Source organism: Brassica napus, chromosome C1 (assembly GCF_020379485.1).
Source record: "Brassica napus cultivar Da-Ae chromosome C1, Da-Ae, whole genome shotgun sequence".
Taxonomy (NCBI): domain Eukaryota; kingdom Viridiplantae; phylum Streptophyta; class Magnoliopsida; order Brassicales; family Brassicaceae; genus Brassica; species Brassica napus.
In genome coordinates, this window is record NC_063444.1 from 30,661,390 (window position 1) to 30,686,852 (window position 25,463).

The following is a 25,463-nucleotide window of genomic DNA, read 5'->3' on the forward strand; positions in this document are numbered from 1 at the left end:
CGAAAACGAATCCGAATGCCCACCTCTAATCACTATTATATATCATATATGTGTCATCATAGGTCACAAAAATATTTGTTATCATATAATTAATCATATTTTATACGTACCATCAAATAAGTAATCTTATAATTAATAATATTTTATACGAACAATATATAAATAATAACATATATTAAATTTTTAAGTTGGTGTTTGAAAGTGAGCTTTGTATTGTATTTTTCTTATATATATTGAAAACATTTTTATAGTAAAAATCAATTTTTGAATATACGTATATTTTTGAATGAATTTTTGATATAAATTATTTTTAAATTATTATTTTGATTTGAATATGTATATCAAATAACATAAGCTCATTACTTTTTAATATAATGTAATGGACTTCCAATGTTTTTAATAGCATAAGCCAATTACTGCTATCTATGTTTCCAAACAACATTATATTTATTTCTTTTACTACTATCTATGTTTCCAAACAAATACTAAAGGTAATTCTACTTTAATAAATAGATGCAATAGACTTTCAGTTTTTAATAGTATAAATCCATTACTCTTTTTTCTATCCACGTTTCCAAACATCACTATTTTTTTAACTGTTATCTATGTTGCCAAACAAAAAGTTAAAATACTTCTACTTTAATAAGATAGATTCTTAACTTAAGTTTATTAATTAAATATTCCTTAAGATCCTAATCAGAGGTTTCCGATTTATCATGCTCTTACAACTATATCTCCTCCAAACCCAAGCTTTACCACACGCGACATTTATTGAATTGGCATCGTTCAATCCGATTTTCTTTGAAGACAAATTTTGTTTACGACTCTCTTGTCTCTCTCTATATATTGTGTATTATATATACATATATATATATATATACATACATACACGTGAGTAATGCTGTGCATGTGTGGTTATAGTTGACCGTTTAATCCAAACAGAGACAGTGATCATGTGACTGAAACATATATGTGTATTTATTTTGCTACACATGGGTATATCACTTTTTCGATTTATGAGGTACAAAACATGTGTTATTAAACCAACATGAGTCCTTGTTCCGATATTTTACGTTTTCATTTTACTATCAAACGCTGGCATCTGGACAAAAGGGCTTGTAGGTCAAATATTGGGTACTTGTCCTGTTAAACTTACGGATAATTTTTCATTTTACTAGGCAATGAAATATAACTTTTGTAACAAAACACTGGTTATAGAAATTTTGTATTTTTGAAATGGCTTTACCAGTGAATTTAGAGAGTATGATTGAAAGCATATAGTGCTTAATTAGTAAAAAGACTGAAATAAACGATTCATGTGTAAAATAAAAACAAAAGCTGGACGTCCAAAGTGTGTAAAACAAATTGTCTTTTCTTTCGTCATAATTCAAAAGCCAATGAAATTCTAACTTTCTATTAGATGGCAAATGAAACTCAATATATTTTTCACCAAGCTATGGTATTCATTGACACTTGACTTTCATTTTGTTTCTTAAAAGAATCTACCCAAAAAAATATGGGGTTATTATGAAATAATAAAAAAAAAAAGTCAAAAATAATTTTTTAGAGAGGGTAGACGGGGTCCCGGGGATAAGAAGAGAAAAGAGAAGAGAAAAGAGAAGAGAAAATTAAATTTTAGTTAGTTTGTTAATTTTAACTTTTGTGTGTTATTGAGTGCAATTCCCGAAAAAATTATCAAAGGTGATCCAAACTGTCAACGACTCAACACGTAGAAGCATTATCAATTCCACGAAGTTTTATATTTAGGGATAATTGGCCTCTGTACCCATATATAGGGTCTCAATTCGGCACTTACCACACCTCATAAACCAGACTTTTCCGTTCCATAAATACCCTTGCTCCCCTACTCGCAGTACTACAGGCTGTGTCAGTTTGCACTGCATCTCTCAGCTTTATCTCCTCATAGGTTTTAGGTTCTGCTACTCTCGAACGATATGATCAGTTTCGCATAACATTTATTAATCTTTTTTTTTCTCATCCATCTTCAAATACATAAGAGTTTGACAAAGATGGATTCGAACAAAAGCTTGTGGCGACGGAAAATGCGAAAACATTGTTGCTAAAGTGAAGATCAATCTCCCACCGTCCTCGGTTTTTAATCTTTCTTACATTGTTTTTTTTCTTTTTATTTTCTGCATCTGACAATTTAAAATGTTTTTTACCAAGTTAGATTTGAACTAGTTTTTGTTGTTTTATTGATTTTATTTAATTTGTTTGATTGTTCTACCTAAAGAGATTTGTTTGGTGTTGTAGGTGAAAGTTGTGTTGAATCTAGAGCTCAATCAAAACAGATTTTTGGTAAGCTTGAGATTATTAATTTTCAACACTCTCTTTGGATTGATGTTCTTGTGAGTTAATATGTTGTATGATAAGTTATTTTTTATATGATAAATAATTTATTACTTGTTACATGTTTTGTAAGCTGACACATAGTTTGATATCAAAGAATTCATAATTGTTTGATATGATGTTACAAAAGACTTGAATACATTGTTTGTTTAGCTGATAAATGGTTTGCGAGCTCGTACATTGTTTGATACTTTGTTTATTAGCGGACAAATGGATTGATACACGTCTGTGAATTAATACGTTACATGAAAATGATGTTGTTATCTGATAAACGATTTGTTACTTGGTACATGTATTGTTAGCTCATACATAATTTGAGATAAATATATTGTTAAATATTATTATAGTTTTATATCGCCATTTAGAATAATATGAGGTAAGATTTTTCCAAATAGGTGTTGTTAGTAGATACATGGTTGGTTATATAATATATGGTTTGTTAGCTGTTACATTTTGATTGATATATAATTTATTAGATGATACATATTTTATTACTCAATACATGTTTTCGTTGTATATTCAGCATAGGCAATGCTTGTTCTCATACCCATCTTCATCGATATTGGTGTCAAGTATAGGCAATGCTTGTTCAAATTTCAAATTCTGTTTCCAGTCACAAAATCTGCTATAGTCTATCAGAAAAATGTAACCGTTAATAAATCATGCATCAGATAACAAATTGTGTATAGACTAACAAATTATTGTTAACATGCTAGATTTGTAATATTTGTTTCATACATACTTCTAATTTAGTGTTAGATAAATATTTATATGTTGTAGTATTTTACACTAATAATATCTTTGTTTAAACCTACTTCCACAGAGAAACATTATTGATTACGTACTTGATAACATAATCATTATTTATTAACTTTTTATTTTGCTGTTACATTATTTGTTACTGGTCAGATCATTCATGTCAGTTAAGATTGTTATAAAATTTAATTTAATTGTGGATATATATTTACATATTTTTAATGCTTAAAAAATGATATTGATTTTTTTAAAACTAAAAGATATTGATTATTTTAAAAAAATATAAGATATTGATTCACAAAAACTAGAGAAAATGAGTTGTCCTCAACTCTCGTAAAACCATAAAAGCAGAAATATGCTTCACAAAAGTGACCTATCAAATCTGGGATGAATCAGAACTTGTACTTGTATGTATTTTTGTGTCAGGCGTTAGGAGCATTTTTCGTCTCATCTTAACACAAAAGATATGCCTTTAACCTCTTATGTCACTCAATGGTCATTTCTCTAATTTGAGTTCCTCTAGGTATATTGAACTAATTATCCCTAATATTTATTTACTTGTCATAGTAGTGTTTTATTCTTTGACAACATTGCTGCTTGTCATAGTAGTGTTTTATTCTGTGGCGACATTGCTGTGAACTTGTTAAAGCACCTGCAACGGCAGCATGAAGTTGAGTTCTAAACATTTAACAACAAAAAAAAATAGTAAAATTAGAAAAGAAAAATGCAAAAATTCTTAGAGTATGATTAGTGGAGGGTTTTTAAGGTGAGGTTTTTAGCGGAATATAAGAAATCGTCTCTTAATTTTTAACTAAAAAAGGTAAGAACCGGCTCTTAAATAAGACCCTAAAACCATCATTGAGACTGGAATTCTTAGCTTCGGCTAAGAGACGGTTCCTAGCTTTTAACTAAGAAAAGTTAAGAACTGTCTCTTAAATAAGAGATATAAGAGCCGTCTTTTAGTCGAAAAATGTAAAAAAAAATGTCAGATCGTAAGTTAAAAACTCCGGCTAAGAGACCTGGGTTAATCATAACTTAAGAACCCCCCCCCCCATTAAATTCATGCTCTGGTCCCAGTAAAAAAAGTGTATAAAAAAAACAGAAAGAAACGATATTTTTGTGCCAAGGTGAAAGAAAGATTCTTTTAGCGGCGGATCTAGAAAATATTTTGAACAGGAGCATATATTTTTCTTTTGATATTTTGCGTGAATGTGTTTATATCTTTTAATAAAGATACCATTTAAAAGAAAAATTAAACTAAACAGTATTATAACTGAAAGAAGAAATAATAAAGGGAAAAAAAATTGAATGAAAAGAACAAATGACCTGAAAAGATTCGAAGGAAGAGAACATCAAGTGAAAAATGAAATATAACGCAAGGAAAAAAGAAAATCAGAAAAAAATAAAGAAAGGAAAAAATATATAAAAACAGTGTACAAGTGGGCGAGGGGGGATGAGAACCTTGGTTAGGTGGGGGCATAGAGAGAACTTTAGCCAACTAAGCTACAAGATAACCAATGAAATTAAATTTACTTGTAAGTTTTAGTGGGGGCAGCTGCACCCATCCTGGCCAACGTAGATCCGCGCTCAAAGGAAGAAAACAAAATCAAATAAATGTTAATTCAATTAAAATTAAACGTATGGCTTTGGGACAGACAATATGATAAAGGTTTAAAGGGCATTTTTCCATTTTTGGTTGCGAATATATTTCCCTTAATGGAACATAGAACAACCAAAAAAACTCATAAAGATTCACATTGCATGTCCTTAAGAAAACAATTGATTGTTAAATTAGCAAAGTTTCCACAATACAAGAATATAAAAAAAAACGGCAAAATTTGTACTTTATCCGAAATAATGGAGATTGAATAGTTTTGATCAAGACCAACATATATTGGTATTGTCTTCATCCGGATTTCAGTGGCCTAGTCTTGAAGCTGTAGTGGAGTTCTTTTTCATTTTTTTCTCTCATTTTGAGTTATTCTTAACGTAAAGAAAACAAATTAAATATCTACTAGAAAAGCTTTTGACTAAAAAATAATAATATCTACTAGAAAAGCTAAGCAAATACAGTACGAACTGCTTAAGTCAAAGCTAGAAACTATTACATCCATTCAAGTATTCAACCATATATAACACAAACACCAATAAAACCCACAACACAAAGTTGTTCACAAGTTAAAAGGTAAAAAAAAAGGAGTAATATAAACTCCAAAAAATGATGTTTTACAAAAACACATGTATGTCAACGACGAAGGAAAAAATGGCTCAAAAGAATAGCTATCAATCTATGGTTATCATCATATCATCTGTACCGGGTGCAGATTGGCTCTTTGTCCTGGCGATTGGGAGTAGAGAAGGAGTTTTTGACGTCAGTCTTTCAGCTCTCTCTGCTTGGACTGCCCAATCTGTTCTCAAGAGTGCAAACAACATGAGAGAAGCACATGTCGCTTGAGCCGCAAGCAAGCCAAACCAGAGACCTGGAAACCCTAGTTTGAAAACGAACCCTAACAGGATAGCCACTGGCATGCCCACAAAGTAAAAAGAACCCAAGTTTATATTGGCACCAAGTGTAGGTCTTGCACAGCCTCTCAAAACTCCACAACCGGTCGTCTGAGGGCAGTTCCCGAGTTCACATAGACCTGCGATGGGCAATGCAATTGAAGTAAGCTCAAGAATCTCAGCATCCGTGGTAAACAAACGTCCCCATCGGTGCCTAACCATTACGGTGAACACCATTGCCATTAGGCCCAAGGCGGTGGCGCAGAAGAGGGAAATGATCATGGATACACGAGCTTTCACCGGGCGTTTAGCCCCCAGCTCGTTGCTGATTCTAGTGGAGACACCGAGGCTGAGAGAGGATGGGAAGACGTAGACTAAAGCTGTTGTTTGGATCAAGATTCCCATGGAAGCAACGGTAGCTCTAGGGTTGACCAAAAGTCCACACAAAATGATCATGAACTCGTACCACCACCACTCCAAACAAACAGAAACACAAGTGGGTATTGCAAGCGAGAGCAATGACGACCAACCTTTAAGAGAGTCAATAGAAAGTGGTACCCATGTATCACTATGCACGCTCGTGAAATACACAAAGGAAGATAAGAGGACTACGAGGTTGAGATTGGTTAGGACCATAGCTATTGCGACTCCCGCTACACCCATCTCTAGCTTCACAACAAGGAAAAAGTTTAAGGGAACGTGAAGGAAAACGGACACAGCCTTAGAGTAAGTCACGGGCAAGGTAATGTTTTGTGTTCGGAGGTAAACACGAAGAGGGTGAAGAAAAGAGAGGAGGAAGAGGTCAGGGATAGCGAAAAGAAGGAATTTTTGTGCAATTGAAGATATCTCTTCGTCTTGGCCACACCACAAGAGGATTCGTCTCATATTGAGCCAAGAGAAGGAGATGGGGACCGAACATGAGAGGAGGAGGAGGACGGTTCTTTGAAGGGTTAGTCCTAAAAGCTTCATTTGTTTAGCACCGTAAGCTTGGCCGCAGATTGGTTCCATCCCCATGGACAAGCCGGAGATGACGGAGTAGCCGGTGATATTAGCAAAGCCGATGGAGAGAGATCCTCCAGCTAACTCAAGCTCGCCAAGGTAGCCGAGGAACAACATCGATATCATTGCTCTTGAGTACATTAGAAGTCCGGTCATTGCCGTTGGCCCAGAGATTCTTCCGATTGCCTTCACTTCCTCCAAGCCCTGCCGCCAAAATATCGACAGAAAAGCAAGTCAAGAACAAGAATCGTCCACGTCTATAGATATTTTTAATCAAACCTAACTTTTGTCTTTTTGGTTAACCGTTAATGGTATTAATCAAATTAATACCTTTACGGAAAAAATATAAAAAATATAATACAATACTCGAACCTAGAATAGAGTATTGAAAAAAGAAAATATTATGTACCTCAAGAAAAGTTGGCCATCTATTACGGTTTAGAGAATCGTTATCGGTGAATTCAGAATATTGGGGATAGTTTGAGTCGCATGTTTCGAGTTTTGAGAAATGTGTTTTGTCTTTAGAAGATAGTAAGGAAGATGAAGAAGATGGTGTTATATCACACATGGTTCTTCAGACGAGTAAAATGAATTTTGGGCCGTGTAGAGATAATGAGACAAAGAGACAGAGCTCAGAGCTTTCAAGTCTTTTGGAGGCAAAACGATTTTTTCAAATAATAAAACAACAGAGAGGAACGATTTTTTTTAATGTGGTATTATTGGTTGGGACTTTTGTAGGATAGAGTTCTGTATTTATAGTTGCGTAGAATTGTTGTCATTTCGACATGTGGCTCTAATTAAACTAGTTTTTATTTCTGTTTCCTTTTATCATCTTCTTTTATAATTTAATGGAAGTGGGATACTTTTGACTTAAATAATGACACTAGGATTCCACCAGATTAAAAACAATATTAATAGGATAATGAACTATATATCTTTAAAATAAATTCCAGAAAATTTTGAATAATAGTCCTTCAATCTAAAGTATTTTAAGTTTTAACCACTTGATCAATGATGAACTAGTTTAAACCGCGAAAACATTACCGACAATATCATCTTTCGGTTATGTTAGCTATCCAGGTCCCGATGTTTCTAAGACTATGTATATTGGTTTAGTTTTTCAACGCTCTATATTACACTTCTACCTTAACATATCATCTTCTATTTCTTCCACATATACATATAATATTTATATTTTATAATAATTTTTTTAATAAAAAATCAATATTTTATCTATTTATTTTTGTTTAATGTTTCATTTCTTGATTTTGTAACTAAATAATAACAGTTAAGAGAAACAAATTTTCTTTTAAAAAATAATTAATGTAAAATTAAATAAAAATAGTTAGAGTTGAAATTTTATGAAATATTTAATAAAAATATAATGATTGAAAATGTTTACAACTTATGATAAAAGATTTTTTGTATATGTCCGAATCATATAAATCTGGTCTCTATTAATAGATCATCAAAAGTTATAAATTTTGATACAATGTATTAAAATAAATAAATTTATTTGCTGTGAAATAAATGACTTATAATAAGAATGATGAATATGAAAATCCAATTACTATCAACAACCAATAAAAAGCACAGATTATTGTGTACCCCATCTTCTTGGATTTCAATATGTTGAATAAATTCAACACTAAAAAATCCACGTAATGTTTTATTTTTTTCAACAGCCCACTATAATCATTTAAGAGTTTAAATAAATATTCAACATGTTCATGGTAAGTAGTCTAACATTAAAAACTGAAGGAGAAAAGCAACTAACAGGTTTAAAAGTTGCAAGAATATGTATGTCTATATAACATCTTCTTTTCGCATATGATAATTATTTTTCTGTGAAACATAAAAAGAAAAATGTCAAAACATCTTAAATATATGAAAGGATTACTAGGCGGTGCAAGACAACAAATAAATTTTCATAAATTAATTTTTCAATTTGGACATAAGGTTAAAGAATTGTCTCGGCAAGAGATACAAGATATTTTAGGAATCTAGAACATTGGAGAAATAGGAATATATTTGGGAATTCCTGAAAACCTATGTGGATCAAAGACCTAAACATTTTATTTTATTTAGGACAAACTAAAAAATAGAGTAAATGGATATACTTTCAAATTTTTCACGAAAGAAGAAAAATAAATAATTATAAAGTCAGTTGTTACTGGTAATTTTTGCTTTTGCATACCAAAGATAGTACCGAAGAAATTGACGAGTGTTATTGCCATTTTTAGTGGAGTTCTAGGGACAATATCAAAGGTATGCATTAACAATCATGAGATAAGTCATGCAAACATAAGCACATCCCTCCCATTCCAGGTAGATGGTGTTTCACCAATGATTCACAGAAAGATAATGAGATTTTCTCGTGACAAGGATGGTATAGTACAATATAAGTTTTTGATTGACTAATGGGGGTAAGAAACACAAGAGCCAGCTTATCACCCCTCCATTCAAAAATAGAATATATCATCTGAGTAATGGAATGTATGAAGAATCATAGACAATTTCATGTAACGTTCGCAACGAATAGTTTTCAATTGGTTAAGATGATCTCGGAACCAGAAGACATGCATTTGCAACATACATGGAAGATATTATCTAAAAAAAGTTTTAATCACTCAGAAATCATTCATGTACAACGGACTCACAACAAACATGCAGATAGTCTTGAACGCAGTGCTCGGAAACAACTGTCACTTGTCATGCATATAGACACCGAATTACCAAATTGGTTTGCAGAATCCTAGATGAATTTGTTTTTGTTGCTAACAGAAAAAAAAAAATATTATATTTTTATTTATATCTGATATTGTTTGCTCATATAGCTATTGGATTTTTAATTAAGATTTTATTGTAATATAACTCATTTATCATTTGATAAATTTTATGGTTGTCATTGATCGTATACATAACTTAATTATAATTTCTAATTTATTTTAAGATAATTAATTTAAACTTATTAATATTTGGAAATTAATTTTAAAAGATTCTAAAAATGTTCTAAAATATTTTGTTATGATTTTTCTTTTTTTTTAATTTCACAATTTTTTTTTAATTATCTTAATAATAAAATTTTGTAACATTTAATAAACTTTCTAAGGAATTGTCCAAATAAAAATCACTAATGAAAGAAATTATTATTTTTATTTGAATAGGTAAGATTTGAAACTCTAATATCAAATAAAACATATAATAGTATTTATTAACATATTATAAATATATATGTAATATTTTGTACCTAAAAATATACTTTTATTTACCAAACATAAGATGTTCTAAAGTATGTTGTCGAAATGCGTTGATGAATATGATCTCGTTTACTATTGTACTAATCATGTTTTTAGTTATAAAATCAATTTGTTAACCAACATACCCACATACACAATTGGCTTCATTTTGGTTTCAGGCTTCAGCCAAGCCTATCTGTAGAAAGAAAGATATGGTCAAATTTTGTTGTTTTACTTTGATTAATACCGTCCATACATTTCAAAATAGAGGTCGGTTCTATTTAACCCTTTTTCATTAGGTACAATAATGACAAATAGAAAACTCTTGAGATTTCTCCACAAGTCAATATACTTTTTAGGAAGATAATTTTTTTCCAAAATAAAGTTGTACATAAACATTCCTTTAGCTGATGATTAATAAATTTAATAATTCATCAAAAAAAAAAAAGATAATTTTTTTCATTCTTATATTGTTATCGTTTCACCCAAGTTTTCTTAGTCAAACAAGATAAAAATTTTAACTTCCCCATAATTCTTATATCCACTTTTTTTCTGAATAAACAACATGCTTATTGTTTTTATTATTATTATTATTATTATTGATATGCTCAAATTTACCCTAAAACAACTCTTTAATTTTAGAAGTCAATTGCATTATTTAAATATCAAATCCATAAAAACTAAGATCTCACAATAAAATAAAAAAATTTGAGATTAAGCTAGATAAACAGTAGAAAGCAATACAATAAGTTGATCGGTTGTAAGACAGAACGGAAAAGCGCTAGATTCTAGAAAATCAATTAGGTAAATTCAGAACTACAATCAATAGATGTTAAAAAAATTCTATGAACGATTCTAGAACTCAAATCACAACTTATAAAGTCAATCATCTCTCGCTGCAGAAACTATATATATATATATGTCTAGATCCTAGAATATCAACCCTTGTCGAGAATTCAAACAATTGAGACAAGCTTTAATTCTATATTCAATTTGTTCACTAAATTTCTAGACCAAATGTCGTTTAGAATAAGTATTTAGCTCAGCATGATTCAATTCATGTAATCACTCACATTGTCGCATCTACCCACTATTCTAAGATCAAAATTTTAGTTAATTACTCTAAAAACAAGAATAAATATCAATCCTGATGAAGAATTCAATAAGATAACTTTATCAATTCTATCAATTAACAATTCTCATAGATCCTAAAAACTTAACAAGGTAATTACTCAGGCATGATTAAATAAAAATTATTCAAAAATGAATAAATTCCATAGAAATTTTAAGATAAAAATACTAGAGTTTCAATTCAATGTATGAAAGATTTATGAATCTTCTCTCCAAAACTCTTTACAATCTCTCTAAGCGTAAATTGAAACGTAGCATAAACAATGACTTAACTATATAATATATAGGATAAAACACGGATTAGGAACTTTTGTAAATAAATAATTTTTAAGGCCAAACTGCAATATCTTGAAACTTCATTAAATCAAGTCAGCTTGCTCGATCAGCACAGCTGTCGACCGACACCAATGTGAGTTTCGATCAATACGCTCTCCAAATATCGACTTCGACTTGGTCTTTTCAGCTTTATTTCTTTTGTTCAAATATTGACTCCGACTTAGTCTTTTCAGCTACATTTTGTTTTGATTTCCAAATAACTCCATAATCTTCAAAATACTTCAAAGCGTACTTACTACTGCAAAGACTCTAAAAAACACTCCAAAATAATAATATAAACTCTAAAACCAGATTTATACCATGGTCAAAATCGATAAAAACCATTTTATATCGATTATCAAATTATTTTCTTACTAAAAAATAATTAGATAAAATAGCATATAATTTACTATACATAAATACATGTTAAAATTTAAATAATCTTTTGATGTCTTATCAAATGAAATTATGCAGAATACTACTTATACAAAATTAAAATAGCATGTTTATTGCAATCATTTAATAAAAACTAAATATAAATAAGTTTAATAAATAATTTTCTTGTATTACAAAAAATAAGTTAGCTCTTTAAACTTTCAAAATCTTTTTTTTTTCGTTTATATAGATTTATTAGAGAAGATAAAAATATTTCTAAAATATGATACTTCTAAAACTATATCGTTTGGAGACTCTTACATCAACAATCATTAACTTTCATTTTCTTCACTTCACATATTCACATTATATAATTTTCTAACAGGTGTTTTACATATTTTGTAGACATCAAACACACAACATTGCATCCAACCGAGCCATTCATGTGGTCAGCCTCATCTGTGAAATTAGCCTCGGTATTAATACTAGCCTTCATGCATATGGAATTATGGACACATGACTTCACCATGCAAATTTTCTTCTATATACTTAACAATCATTCAAACATATATCAGAAACAAATATTAATGACTCTTAAATCAACAAAAAAATTGTTAACTGAGATGCATAAGTATTATATCTATAGAGAAAGAACATTGGAATTCAGTGTGATCTACAAAACTGTTTGAATCGACTCAATCAACCTTAGAACACATGATTGTAAATTCCACACATCGAATGAGGGTAGAGTCATTCCACTAATGATAAATAATATATATGTGTGAGCTATAGACATCAGAGGTTCAAGTATTCGGGTTGATTGGTTCCAATGTGATTTGGAAGACTTTCAAACATAGTATTCCTTATTTTCAAAAATGTTGCAATGTCTGAGATTTTAAGAGAAAGGCATGACTAAGTTATAGAATATGAGGTTGGTCATATGGGTGAAAGACTGATGCAGATTTTGTCGAAGCAAGATCTTTTTGTGGTCACATGACCAAAGTCTCAAGTTTTAAGCATCGGTTTTTCAGAAATTGAAAAAATTCACAAATAAGTTTTTTTTTAAAAAGCAAAAATATTTTTATCAAAGATATTAACAGAACAAAAAGAACACATTATTACATTTATTTATACTATTGGGATCCATCTCATATATATTGTATCTGAGGTTAATGATTATGAGAGAAAGACATGGATACTTATGATGAAACATGAAAGTTAAGCCTTTAATAACTTCAAAGAGTAAAAATCACTGTTGGAGAATCAAAATAGGAAGAAGATTAAGAGGACTCATATTAATATTAATATTGATATGGAATTATGTTCTTCAATTGATTTTGTAAGGACGTAGTATATAAATATTATACTATACAGTGACAAAAAAAAAGAATATTATATACTATTTTAAGATTTTAAATTTGTTTAACATATTATAAATATATATTATAGTTATATTTGGGTTTGAGTTTAGTGATTAGGATTTAGAGTTTAGTATTTATGGGTTGAAGTTGAGATAATATTTAGTATTAAGAATTGTGGGTTGGGTTATAATTTTATACTATTTTGGCCATACAGAATAGAACACTCACTATATATATATGTGGTCAATAAACGTGTAACGTGGATGGCTTTTTCTTTTTTTCTTATGAAATAGTACTTAAACACACTTGACTATATATTACATGAACTATGTGGATACATAGAGCACATCTTTACCGGGTAATGGTAAATGAAAATGATATCACCAGATGAATTAGAGTGTAAATTTTAGCTTTTTAATTTTTTTTAAATCAATGTTATTTGCTTAATTTTCATTCTAATATTGGCTACTCAGCAAACAGGCCATAAAAATATAGTATATATTGAATTTTCGGTCAAATGTTTGAATGGTTAATCTAGCAAAAGAATCTGAGTTTGATTTTTCTGTTATATTTTGATTAATGGAATATAGAACTTTTAGATTTGCGGGTATTATAAGAAAATAAAGTTTGCTTATCAAATTTGAAAAAGAACAATAAGTAATATATATATGTATAAACAATAATTAATATATATATGTACAGATATTTTATTTTCTACATTCCAACTATTTTGTTCTTTTCACGCTATCCTCCTACTTATTATGATAGGTCTAGAAAGAGTACAAATATTTATAAGAAGTATTACGTAGAAAATAACGCAATACTCCTACTTATTACTCCCTCTGTTTCATATTAAGTGTCACTTTAGCATTTTTTTCTTGTTACAAAAAGAGTAACATTTTGGAATTCCAATGCAACTTTCAGCTTAAAATTAATTACAAATGCATTGATTTTATAAATAATTTCATTTATCTCAAATACTATTGGTTGAATATGTGTAATTAATAAGAACTTTAATGCATTTCAATCAGTTTTTAATCTGTGTGAAAAATGTCAAAGTAACATCCCTTTTAATATATCCCTTTCTTATTAAAAGGGAAGCATTTTTAAGTTGTAACAATCTATTTAGTGCTGAAGTGTCGGAGCTTCTCACAACCTCTATTTAAAAACTCTTTTGTAACTAGAGAATTTACAAATAGTACCACTATAGTTTAATCATACGACCACATTTACATTAAAATGTTTCTAACAATTAATTAACGAACCTTTGTAATATGTTCTACACCGAACCATATATTGATGATTAAAAAAATTCTTCTTTCTTAATCACTTCAAAGTTCAAACCGAAATCAAGAGGTCGACCGTTTACATATCGGTTTTACACATGTCAGAATAACAAAAGCATAGTTAGTATACAATGATTGGTTCCTTCAATATACTAACGAACAAGGACAAAGTCTTATCATCTCAATATGAACAACGATACCTAGAACGTGTATATATACAAATAAACTAACGAAAAAGGTCAAAGTCTTATGGCATATATATGAACAAAAATCCCAAGAACATGTTTTGTAACACAAAGCTTTGTGGTGCGGCCCTGGATAGGCTGTCTAGTCCCTGAATCACTTGAAGAGGCGTGGGTGAAAGGATCAAGAGATTGTAGGTTTCTTGGATGGCGGATGGACTTCACCTTCGAGCTATGGATTGCTCAGAGGTTGTTTATGCTACTCCTGAAACACAGGGGCGTCCTGCTTGATGTCTAGGATGGATCACAGAAGATTAACTCTCCCTTAGTGTGATATAAACGTTCACCACTTGTGAACAAAGGAGACAGTGTCGTCTCAAGACTGGTTTGCACCAAAAAGAAGTTTATTGATAAAAAGAATGATTGAAAGTTACATGAACGTGGTGCTGCTGTTTAAAAGCATAAAACATAAAACCCTAAGCCTAAACCAATGTGGTTTAGGAAAACCAAAACCAAATCCTATTGCTAATTGATTTAAAACACCAAACCGACTCCTAATGGGTTTATAAAGCCCAAAACCTCTTCCTAATGAGTTTACATAAATAATAAAACCAAATACACTTAAAATAGACCATAATGGTCGTGCATAATCATATTGAGCCATTCATAAACCAAGTTGGCTTGTCCTTCCACTTTTTGGGCCGATAAAGGCCTTTTTCGAACAACTCTTTCTTGGGCTCGATCCATCTTGTTCCAAGTCCGACCAAGCTGCTCCTTATGCTCATTTGGATGATAAAAGTCCTCATCATGTTCCATTTCCTGCTCTGGTTCTCAATCTTCCATTTCCAACTCAATTCTCGCATATGTCGGTTTGACCAGTCCATTTCTCGATCAGACTGAATCTCCCATTCCATCTCCTGTCTAACCAGCTTCATCCTATCCATTTCCTTGTCAATCAGGGTTGTCACAGGTCGTCCATGATTGTTTAAAGTCAGTCCATGCTTTATAAAGGCCACATCAAGGCCCATAGCCTTTTCTCGATCCAGTACCTCATGGATCAAGCCTTTTAGCTTTCCATAAAGCTCATCAGGTCATGTCAAGATCCATTTCCTAGCTCCTTCTCTCCTTGACTTCATGTTCTTTAGTATGGAGCTGATCAGGGTCACACCATCCTCTCTCCCTTCAAAAGGATTTGTCCTCGAATCCGAGACTTGTAAGATGATAGAAACATGATCATCTCCTGGATCAAATACCCACGACTGCAATCCTTTTCCATGCTTCAGCGAGCTCTTGGAACTTTGCTCAATCATCTCTAAGCCCCTCACGTGCCTTAGTATGTAGCAAACAAAACTTTCCTTTCCATTTAACTCATAACCAGCTGCTTCTGCAAAAGCTTCTCTCCATTTACTCCATAAGCACGCCTCAACCATGGCTGTCTCAGCATGTGTTCTATGCTCTCCCGGATAGAATGAGAGCATTAGATCTCTAAAAACAAGCAGAAACCTTGCTGATTGATCTGGTGGCCGAACTAGCTCCTTGTGGCTGCCTAGGAGAATATCTATGATTTCTCTCAATACACCTTGCCCAATGCTCATTATAACTTGGTTCTCATGCTGCATAGGGTCTGGTGGTCGTGTGTAATGATCCCCATATTCATTCTCAAGCTTTGGCATCTTTTTAACCACAACAAGTTTCTGTTTTGTTGATCTCAGCTGGTTCTGATCAGTTATGGGACTGATCAAGGGCGTGTTACCTCCGGTTTCTCCTCTATTTTTACTGCAGATACTCAAGATCACACCATCCTCTCTCCCTTCAAAAAGATTTGACCTCAAATCTTGTTTTTCAGGAGTGAAGAAACCTTGCAGATCAAGCTTGTATGTAACTGTTTTCTGCACCAGATTGTTGTTACTTCTTATACTAACACTGAAGCTTCCTCCTGGTTCAAAAACAACTTGCTGCAGGCCCTTAACAACTCTCAGATGTTCCACTAAGCTGAGCTGAAGACATACCAAAGGTCTGATTAGTAACTCACAAGCTAAAGACTTAAAATTATCATCTTGCTCAACAGTAGGAAGCACCAATTCAAGAGCTTTAGATGACCCTCCAGGAACTTTTTCTTCTTGTTTTATTTGATCAGGCACGTGGCCACACTCAGCTTCTGCAACTTCTGCCTCCTCCTCGAGTTTTAAACCAAGAGTTGTTGGTTCTAGTTCAGTTTTATGACTCTCCTCAATCTGTTTTATTGGAGAAGCTAATATAGAAGCTTGCAGCTTTTCCTCCTCTTGTTTCAATGATAGAACAGGAACCACAAATCTTCTCTCAGCCGATTTTAATGTCAATTCAGACCAATAGGCAGGCTGATCTAAAGTAGTAAGCTTCGTTGCTGCTTCTAGTTTTAGTTTTGGAAGTTTCCACTGCGAGACAAACCTCTTCTTCATCAAGGTCTTCATCTCCACCCATGAAATAATTTGTGGTTTTTTTCAAATCTCCTAGTCTGAGAAACTCTCTGCCACCATGAGAATGCACTTCCACAGAGTCCATTGACTGCTAGACATACCTTTTTCTTTTCAGTGTAGTATTGGAGTCCAAAGAGAAACTCCATCTTCTTTTCCCAATCAAGGTATGCCTCTGTATCAATCTTTCCATAGAAGAATGGAATTGTAAGCTCTTGTTCATATCCAGACATAGAATACAGCTTGTTCACTGATAGATTTCGTGCTCCCTTGTTAAAACTTCAAACCCTAACCCTCAAGAGGCTCTGATACCACTTGGTGCGGCCCTGGATAGGCTGTCTAGTCCCTGAATCACTTGAAGGGGCGTGGGTGAAAGGATCAAGAGATTGTAGGTCTCTTGGATGGCGGATGGACTTCACCTTCGAGCTATGGATTGCTCAGAGGTTGTTTATGCTACTCCTGAGACACAGGGGCGTCCTGCTTGATGTCTAGGATGGATCACAGAAGATTAACTCTCCCTTAGTGTGATATAAACGTTCACCACTTGTGAACAAAGGAGACAGTGTCGTCTCAAGACTGGTTTGCACCAAAAAGAAGTTTATTGATAAAAAGAATGATTGAAAGTTACATGAACGTGGTGCTGCTGTTTAAAAGCATAAAACATAAAACCCTAAGCCTAAACCAATGTGGTTTAGGAAAACCAAAACCAAATCCTATTGCTAATTGATTTAAAACACCAAACCGACTCCTAATGGGTTTATAAAGCCCAAAACCTCTTCCTAATAAGTTTACATAAAAAATAAAACCAAATACACTTAAAATAGACCATAATGGTCGTGCATAATCATATTGGGCCATTCATAAACCAAGCTGGCTTGTCCTTCCACTTTTTGGGCCGATAAAGGCTTTTTTCGAACAACTCTTTCTTGGGCTCGATCCATCTTGTTCCAAGTTCGACCAAGCTGCTCCTTATGCTCATTTGGATGATAAAAGTCCTCATCATGTTCCATTTCCTGCTCTGGTTCTCAATCTTCCATTTCCAACTCAATTCTCGTATATGTCGGTTTGACCAGTCCATTTCTCGATCAGACTGAATCTCCCATTCCATCTCCTGTCTAACCAGCTTCATCCTATACATTTCCTTGTCAATCAGGGTTGTCACAGGTCGTCCATGATTGTTTAAAGTCAATCCATGCTTTATAAAGGCCACATCAAGGCCCATAGCCTTTTCTCGATCCAGTACCTCATGGATCAAGCCTTTTAGCTTTCCATAAAGCTCATCAGGTCGTGTCAAGATCCATTTCCTAGCTCCTTCTCTCCTTGACTTCATGTTCTTTAGTATGGAGCTGATCAGGGTCACACCACTTTGACATATATATATAAAGCTTTAACTCGGATCACTCCCAATTTCAAATTCACAAATACACTAATGAAAAAGGAAAAATTCTTATGGCATCTATAAGAAAAAAGATCCCAATAACATGTTCAGTATTACAAAGCTTATAAATATACAAATCTTTCAATCTCAGTTTCAAGTTCTATTTTGCACTAACGAAAAAGGAGAAAGTATTACTATCTTGAGATGATCATGTTACAAATTCTGATTTGGTCCCAATATGCGAGAGAGAGTCTGGGCACACCAACTAACTCACATGAAGTCTAGATTGATTTCGTATTAGTTGTCTTTTTCAATAATCTATCTAACATGAAGTCTAACATGAAGATATAACCAATTGTTTGATAATTAATCACCATATAAACATAAACATGGACAATCTGATGTGAGTCAGGTTCATATACTTATATTTTGAGTTGTATCTTAGTAGAGATTACAAAATCTCTGCAGATTCAAACTCACGAGAGGAAAGCTAACACATGTTCAACATCAAGCATAAGTGAATGTAAGTATGGTACATAAGGGATAACTTCGCGGGTCGTTAGTTTGTTGCATAATTGATAATTGATAAATTTATGATTTTGGTTTGGTAGCCTTTTGTGTGTTGGTTTAGGTTCTTAATTAGAATTATGTTGGTTATCAATTCTTTTAGATATTTTAGTTTCTTAATTAATTGAATAAATTGAGTTAGTCATATATATTGTGCGTGTTCAAGCCAAACTACTTACTTGCTACATGCAAAAATTCTATGTTTTTGGAAACAATTTATGTCATAATCAATAGCAAATTAATTACTTATACAGAATAATCTACCGAATAACGCAATTTAGAAAGTCTTATACAGCTAATATATAGGGGATGTGATCCTATGAAGGTTTTTAGTAACAACTTAATATACCTTTAATGATATCAAACATAAATATATAGGGTATTGACTGTCTCCCAGCGACTTTCTATAATTAAATGACGAGTGAATTGCGATTTTCTATATATTTGTTGGGTAAATTGCCATTTATATAAGGGATTTATTACCTACTGATCTCGGTTATTAAGTATTATATTTCATTGAGCCCCCATAATCTCTATATATATAGCTACTACCTATTCAGTGTCATTACAAAAACACAGCATCACAACTATATTGTTTTTATCTCTTAGCTTATGAAATGGCTGACTTTAACTTTGTTTCCGACTTGAAACCCTTCAAGTCTATGTGGAAAATCAAGTTTAAGATCATACGCCATTGGAAACAGTATTCAGCTTCTGATGGTCTCACAATTGAAATGGTTTTAGTGGATTCAAACGTAGGTTTCATATAGACTGTGTTAGTCCGTAAACTCACATATGAAATAGTACTTAAATAGGTTGTATATAATTTACTTATATTTCAGTGCTTACATATGGTTTTTATTAGTGTATTTGGCTTCGTATCTGATATGTGTTGTGTTTACATAATGTGTCTGGGACAAAGACTTGATTGGATTGATAGGGTGAAAAGATCCATGGAACAGTTTCAAAATTTTCTATAGTTTTCTCATTCTAAACTTATGAGCTAATTTGTTCTCTATGTTCAATTAAGGCAAATTCTTCAATATCTTTATATTTTTTATCAATGAACTATATTTTACATACGTATATCACTTTTAATGCATATGAACATACAATATAAAGCACAAAATTACATTTAAGTTTGTTGACAAACCTGTATCCGTCGTTGTCCGGGAATCATTTAGCCAAAAATAATTATTAGTCCACCTCAGATCTTTCTCGATGCCATTTGAATGGAAGGAGTTTAAGATTTTGTAGAGGATTTACTTTCCCAGAATATCCAGTTTTTGTATTTTTTCCAATTAGATCGTTTGTCAAAAAAAAAAGAGGAATCACTAATCGGAAACAATCGCAAGTAGGGGAAACAATAAGAAACGGCTGGAAGGAAAGTAAGAAAACGAAAACTCACATGTGTTCGTCTGGTGAAAAGCAAATTGATTTCGTTCAAACCCTAATCCCTCTTTGCTCATGAGAGAGTCTATTTGTCTCAGATGAATTTTTTCTTTATTTTCTGAATTATTACAAAAAGAGATTTGTATATGTTTTCCTAAAACAGAGCACTCTGTTCCAGCTGTCTCATCCTTCACCTCTCACATGATTGAATTCAACTCTTGTCTAAGTCAGCTTGAAATCAGGGATTTGCGTTACCATGGTCCCAGGTTCATTTGGTCAAATAAGAGACCTGAAGACCCAATAGCAAAAAAGCTGGACCGCGCCTTGATTAACGAGCAATGGCTTGATCTCTTCCTTCGCAGCCTTGCTAAATTCCTAGCCCAAGAAATCTCTGACCATACTCCCTGCTGCATTGACCTTGACTGTCCTCTTCCCCTAGCCGGCTCAAAACCCTTTAAATTTTTCAACTACCTAACCTCCCACCCTGATTTCCTAACCCTTGTGGCTGAGTCATGGACTTGCACTGAAGCTGAGATTCACTCTCTGGCCCTGTTGAGTGCCAAACAAAAAGAGCTTAAGAGAGAGCTAAAGAGATTAAACAGAGAGAATTTTTCAAATATTCAAAAAAGAGTGAACGAAACTAACGGTTTGTTTAACAATGCGCAGGTTTTGTCGCTCCAACAGCCCACGCCATCAAATTTCGCAGCAGAAAAAGACCTTCTTGACAAGCTGAACATGTTGAAAAGAGTGGAAGAACAATATTACAAGCAGTTATCTCGAATAAACTGGCTCAAATGTGGGGATCTTAATACTAGCTACTTTCATAAAGTAGCAAAGGCTAGAAATGCTTACAACTCAATTACCATTCTTATTGGCTTGAATGAGTTTGAAGCATCATCTCCCGAAGACATTGGCAATCTCACAGTATCCCACTTTCAGGAGACTCTAGGACCCACAACACACACAACATCTCCAGCTCTGATCTCGCAGGTGGCTGCTCTGGTGCGCACAGACCGGTTCTCTTGCTCCCCTGAGCAGGCAATCATTCTCTCCAGAATACCATCACCTGAGGACATTACAAAGACCATGTTTAGACTCAACCAGAACAAAAGTCTAGGTCCAGATGGATACACTTCAGGTTTTTATAAAGCAGCTTGGGGAATAATTGGTGAGGAAGTTGTTAGCGCAATAACCTCTTTTTTCTACTCATCAAATCTGCCTAAGGCAACCAACTCTACTATTCTTACCCTACTCCCTAAATTCCCTGGTGCTTCTATTATCAAAGACTACAGACCGATTTCTTGTTGTAACACGCTCTATAAGGTCATTTCTAAGCTCCTAATTTCCAGACTTAAACCTCTCCTCCCTAATATCATTCTTCCCAATCAAACTGCATTCATTAAAGGGAGACTCCTCATCGAAAACTGCCTTCTTGCAGCAGAGATTGTCTCTGGTTATCACAGGCAAAATGGTCGGAAAAAACTTACCTTGAAGATTGATATTGCCAAGGCCTTTGACTCTGTCAGGTGGGACTTCCTAACTGCCTGTCTTGAAGCGCTAAACCTTCCTGCTGATTACATCACATGGCTAGCTTCTTGTTACTCAACTCCAACTTACTCAGTTGGCATCAATGGGAGGCTCCATGGCTACTTCAATGGCACAAGAGGACTCAGGCAGGGTGACCCCCTTTCACCATACCTGTTTGGCAAAGTAATGAACACACTCTCTCAGAAACTGAATGAAGCTACACAGACGGGACGGTTCGGGTTTCACCCTAATTGTCAAGAATCAGGGCTCACACACCTCTGCTTTGCTGACGATATCCTTATTTTCACTGACGGCTCATCCTCGTCTGTCCAAGGAGTTCTCCAAGTTCTAGAAGAGTTCAAAGCCTTCTCAGGTCTGTCAATCAGCGTGGAGAAGTCCTGTTTTTTCCCTAGCGGGTTGACTGAATCAGAAACTTCCACCATAGTCTCTTCCTCTGGAATTCCGCTCGGCTCCCTCCCTGTCCGGTACCTAGGCCTACCTCTCAACTCAAAGAAGCTGTCTCTTGCTAACTCCGAGCCGCTCCTGCAGCAGATCAGAACAAAAATTAGTGCATGGACAACAAAATACTTGTCGTTTGCTGGCAGACAAGTGCTCATCTCAACAGTCATAGCAGGTATTACTAATTTTTGGTGTGGATCTTTTGTGTTACCTAAAGAATGTATCAGCGCCATAGACAAAATGTGCAACGCTTTCCTCTGGAAAGGCACATTGGAGGGTAAGTATGTGGCTAGAGTGGCATGGGAAAAGGTTACTCAACCGAAACAGAGTGGGGGACTTGGGCTCAGAAACCTCGGGCTCTGGAACCAAACTTGTACCATCAAGCTTCTCTGGCTCCTACTATTTAAAACAGAATCAATATGGGTTGCTTGGATACATCAAAATGTCATTAAAGATGATAGTATCTGGCAAATGAAGCCAAAGCAGCAGCATACCTGGATCTTCAAGCAAATCTTAGCTCAAAGGCAGACATCAATTCAATGGGTTCAAATAGATCCAGGGAATGGTGTTGATGTCAACTTCTGGTTTGATCTTTGGACAAAGTTTGGTCGACTAATCAAGTTCTTAGGGCCGATGGGACCTCGCCTTACTGGAATTCCTCTCACAACCGCAGTGGCAGAGCTCTGGAGGGATGGCGCTTGGGCTTTACGGTCTGCGCGATCTCATCAAATGGAGGAATTGCTTATATATCTCACAACAATCTCCTTATCTGATTCATCTAGCTTTCCACAATGGCTAATCACTGGCAAGATTCAAACTTCCTTCAAAAGCACCCTCATTTATCATTCGCTAGTGGAGTCACCAACAGTACCTTGGTACCCACTCATCTGGATCAAGAGAGGTATACCTAAACACAAATCACTAGCTTGGCTAATGCTTCTCAACAGGTGCCCTACTAGAGACCGCCTCCTATCTTGGGGTCTCAATACAGATCCGTTATGCTTCCTCTGTAACCAAGACAATGAATCGAGAGATCACATCTACTTCAACTGCTCATACTCCAGTGCTGTCTGGAACCATTTCTCCTCGCGGTTCGCCATCAACTCAGCAACGAACACGTGGGATGACATCACTAACTCTCTACAATCTCAATCCATCTCCAGTAAACACAAATATCTCTCGATCCTCACTTGGCAGGCGACGGTGTACGATCTGTGGTGGGAAAGGAACGATCGGCTTCACCAAGGGAATCATCGATCAACTGACCTGATCATTGCCAAAATCTCTGCAACGATCAAGAACAAAATCTCTGCACTGCGGCCTCAGAACAATTCCCTTGCTAGCGAACTGATGCAATATTGGTTCCTTCTCTTCCCGTAACTATCTCTCTTTTCGTTGCTGCGTCTGGTTTCTTTGTGACTAGGGTTCCGTCACTTTCGTTTCCTTGCTCTCGTTAGAGTCGCCAGCTGGGCTCTTTTTCTTCTAAGGCCTCATGAAAATGTTGGGCCTTTCTTATGTATTGGATCCTTTGTTATTTCCTGTGGGCTAAGGTTTCTATTTGGGTTTCTTAAAAGGGCTAGTTATTAAAGTAGGTATTGTAATCACTTTTGCTACAATCATTTATTTTAATGCACAAAAGTAGTCAAAAAAAAAAAAAACAAAGCCCATCGTATGTAGTAGGCCTGCTATCAAACAAAATGTAGCCCATATATTTGTAGCTCATATATTAATATTATCTAAAATTATTGATCTAATTTTTAAAAGAAAATTATTTGCTTAATAGTTTGTATGTCCAATACTAATTTCAACTCTATTAATATAAATATCTAACGAATTTTTTTTTTGAAACTATTTTAATATTTTTATTTTTGAATTTTAATATTTATTTTATATTGTTAAATTTTTAAACCCTACCCCCAAAACTCTCTTCTCTGACTCTAAACCCAATTATGTTTTTTAAAATTTCTTTTTGAAATGTGAAAATTTTTTTTGAAACTATTTTCATATTTTTATTTTAAAATTTAATATTTATTTTATATTGTTAAAATTTTAAATCTTACCCTCCAAAATGTAAACTTAGTTAATCCTAGGAATATAGGGATAATTACATTTTAATAAAATATATTTTGGTCATTTTTTTGTAGCTGTTTTGTGAAAATAAACTAAAAATAGTTATCACAGAAAATTTCTTTTAAAGATATGTAAAATAAGCAAAATTATATACTAATAAAATTATTAAAAATATGAAAAATAATCAAAATTATCTAAAATTATAGAAAAGAGACTCATAAGCAAGATCAATTCATAAATAATAGTATAGATCTAATATATGATTATAATTTGAAATATATTTCATTCCGCGCAGGGCGCAGATTATCACCTAATTTTTTACGAAACGGAGAGAGTATGATAGGTCTAGAAAGTGGTTCATAATAATAATTAATATATATGTACAGATATTTATCAGAAGTATTTTCCTCACACTAGACATGAAGTACTGTATCCGTTTCTTTTTCTCTATATGATCATAACTTCTTTTACTGCGTTTCCCAATGATATGAATCTTGCACTAGCCGTCTAGCACGTAACTTGCAGCCATATCTACAGTTAAAGTCAATGATGGCTCATATTTCATAAGCAATTCGTTTATATGTACGAAAGAAAAGAATTCGTTTGGTGGAAATACAAAAATATCAAGGATGCTCTCAACAAATGTCATATATTGAATTCTAGAGTAGTGATGCGAGATATTAGAATCTAGTCGAATCCAGATTACAGACCTACACAGACCATATTATTAACCACTACCATTAAGAATCTTTAGAGTATATAAACAATTAACATAGTAATTAACTGATTATTCCTTTTTTGTCTTCTAATGAAGATTTTGCCTTTTTGCTAATTAACTAAGATGGTGTTGCTATTAACGTGCTATATATTAGAGCCAATAGAGCTCATCCTATGTTTCTTTTCTTTTTTTTTGAGAAAAGGGTGCATCATATTTTTTTTGGGGTAAAATGTTAAGAAAGGTGCATTATATGTTCCTAACCCAACTATTATATATAATGATTATCCAGAACCAAACATATGAAAACCTATCCTGATTTATTTAGAATTATCAATCCGAAAAAACCACTAAATTAATAATGGACTACAACTAAGATTATGGCT

General features: G+C 33.4%; 1 protein-coding gene across 1 annotated transcript; it reads right to left on the reverse strand.

Moving 5' to 3' along the window:
- Window positions 1-4,245: 4,245 nt before the first annotated feature.
- On the reverse strand, window positions 4,246-7,635 carry LOC106374749 (protein DETOXIFICATION 48-like). Its single transcript, XM_013814708.3, has 2 exons — window positions 7,037-7,635; window positions 4,246-6,831 (listed from the first exon to the last, which is right to left on the reverse strand). The coding sequence occupies exons 1-2, from the start codon at window positions 7,193-7,195 to the stop codon at window positions 5,410-5,412; spliced, it is 1,581 nt and encodes a 526-aa protein (XP_013670162.1). The 5' UTR covers window positions 7,196-7,635; the 3' UTR covers window positions 4,246-5,409.
- Between the last annotated feature and the right edge of the window lie 17,828 nt (window positions 7,636-25,463).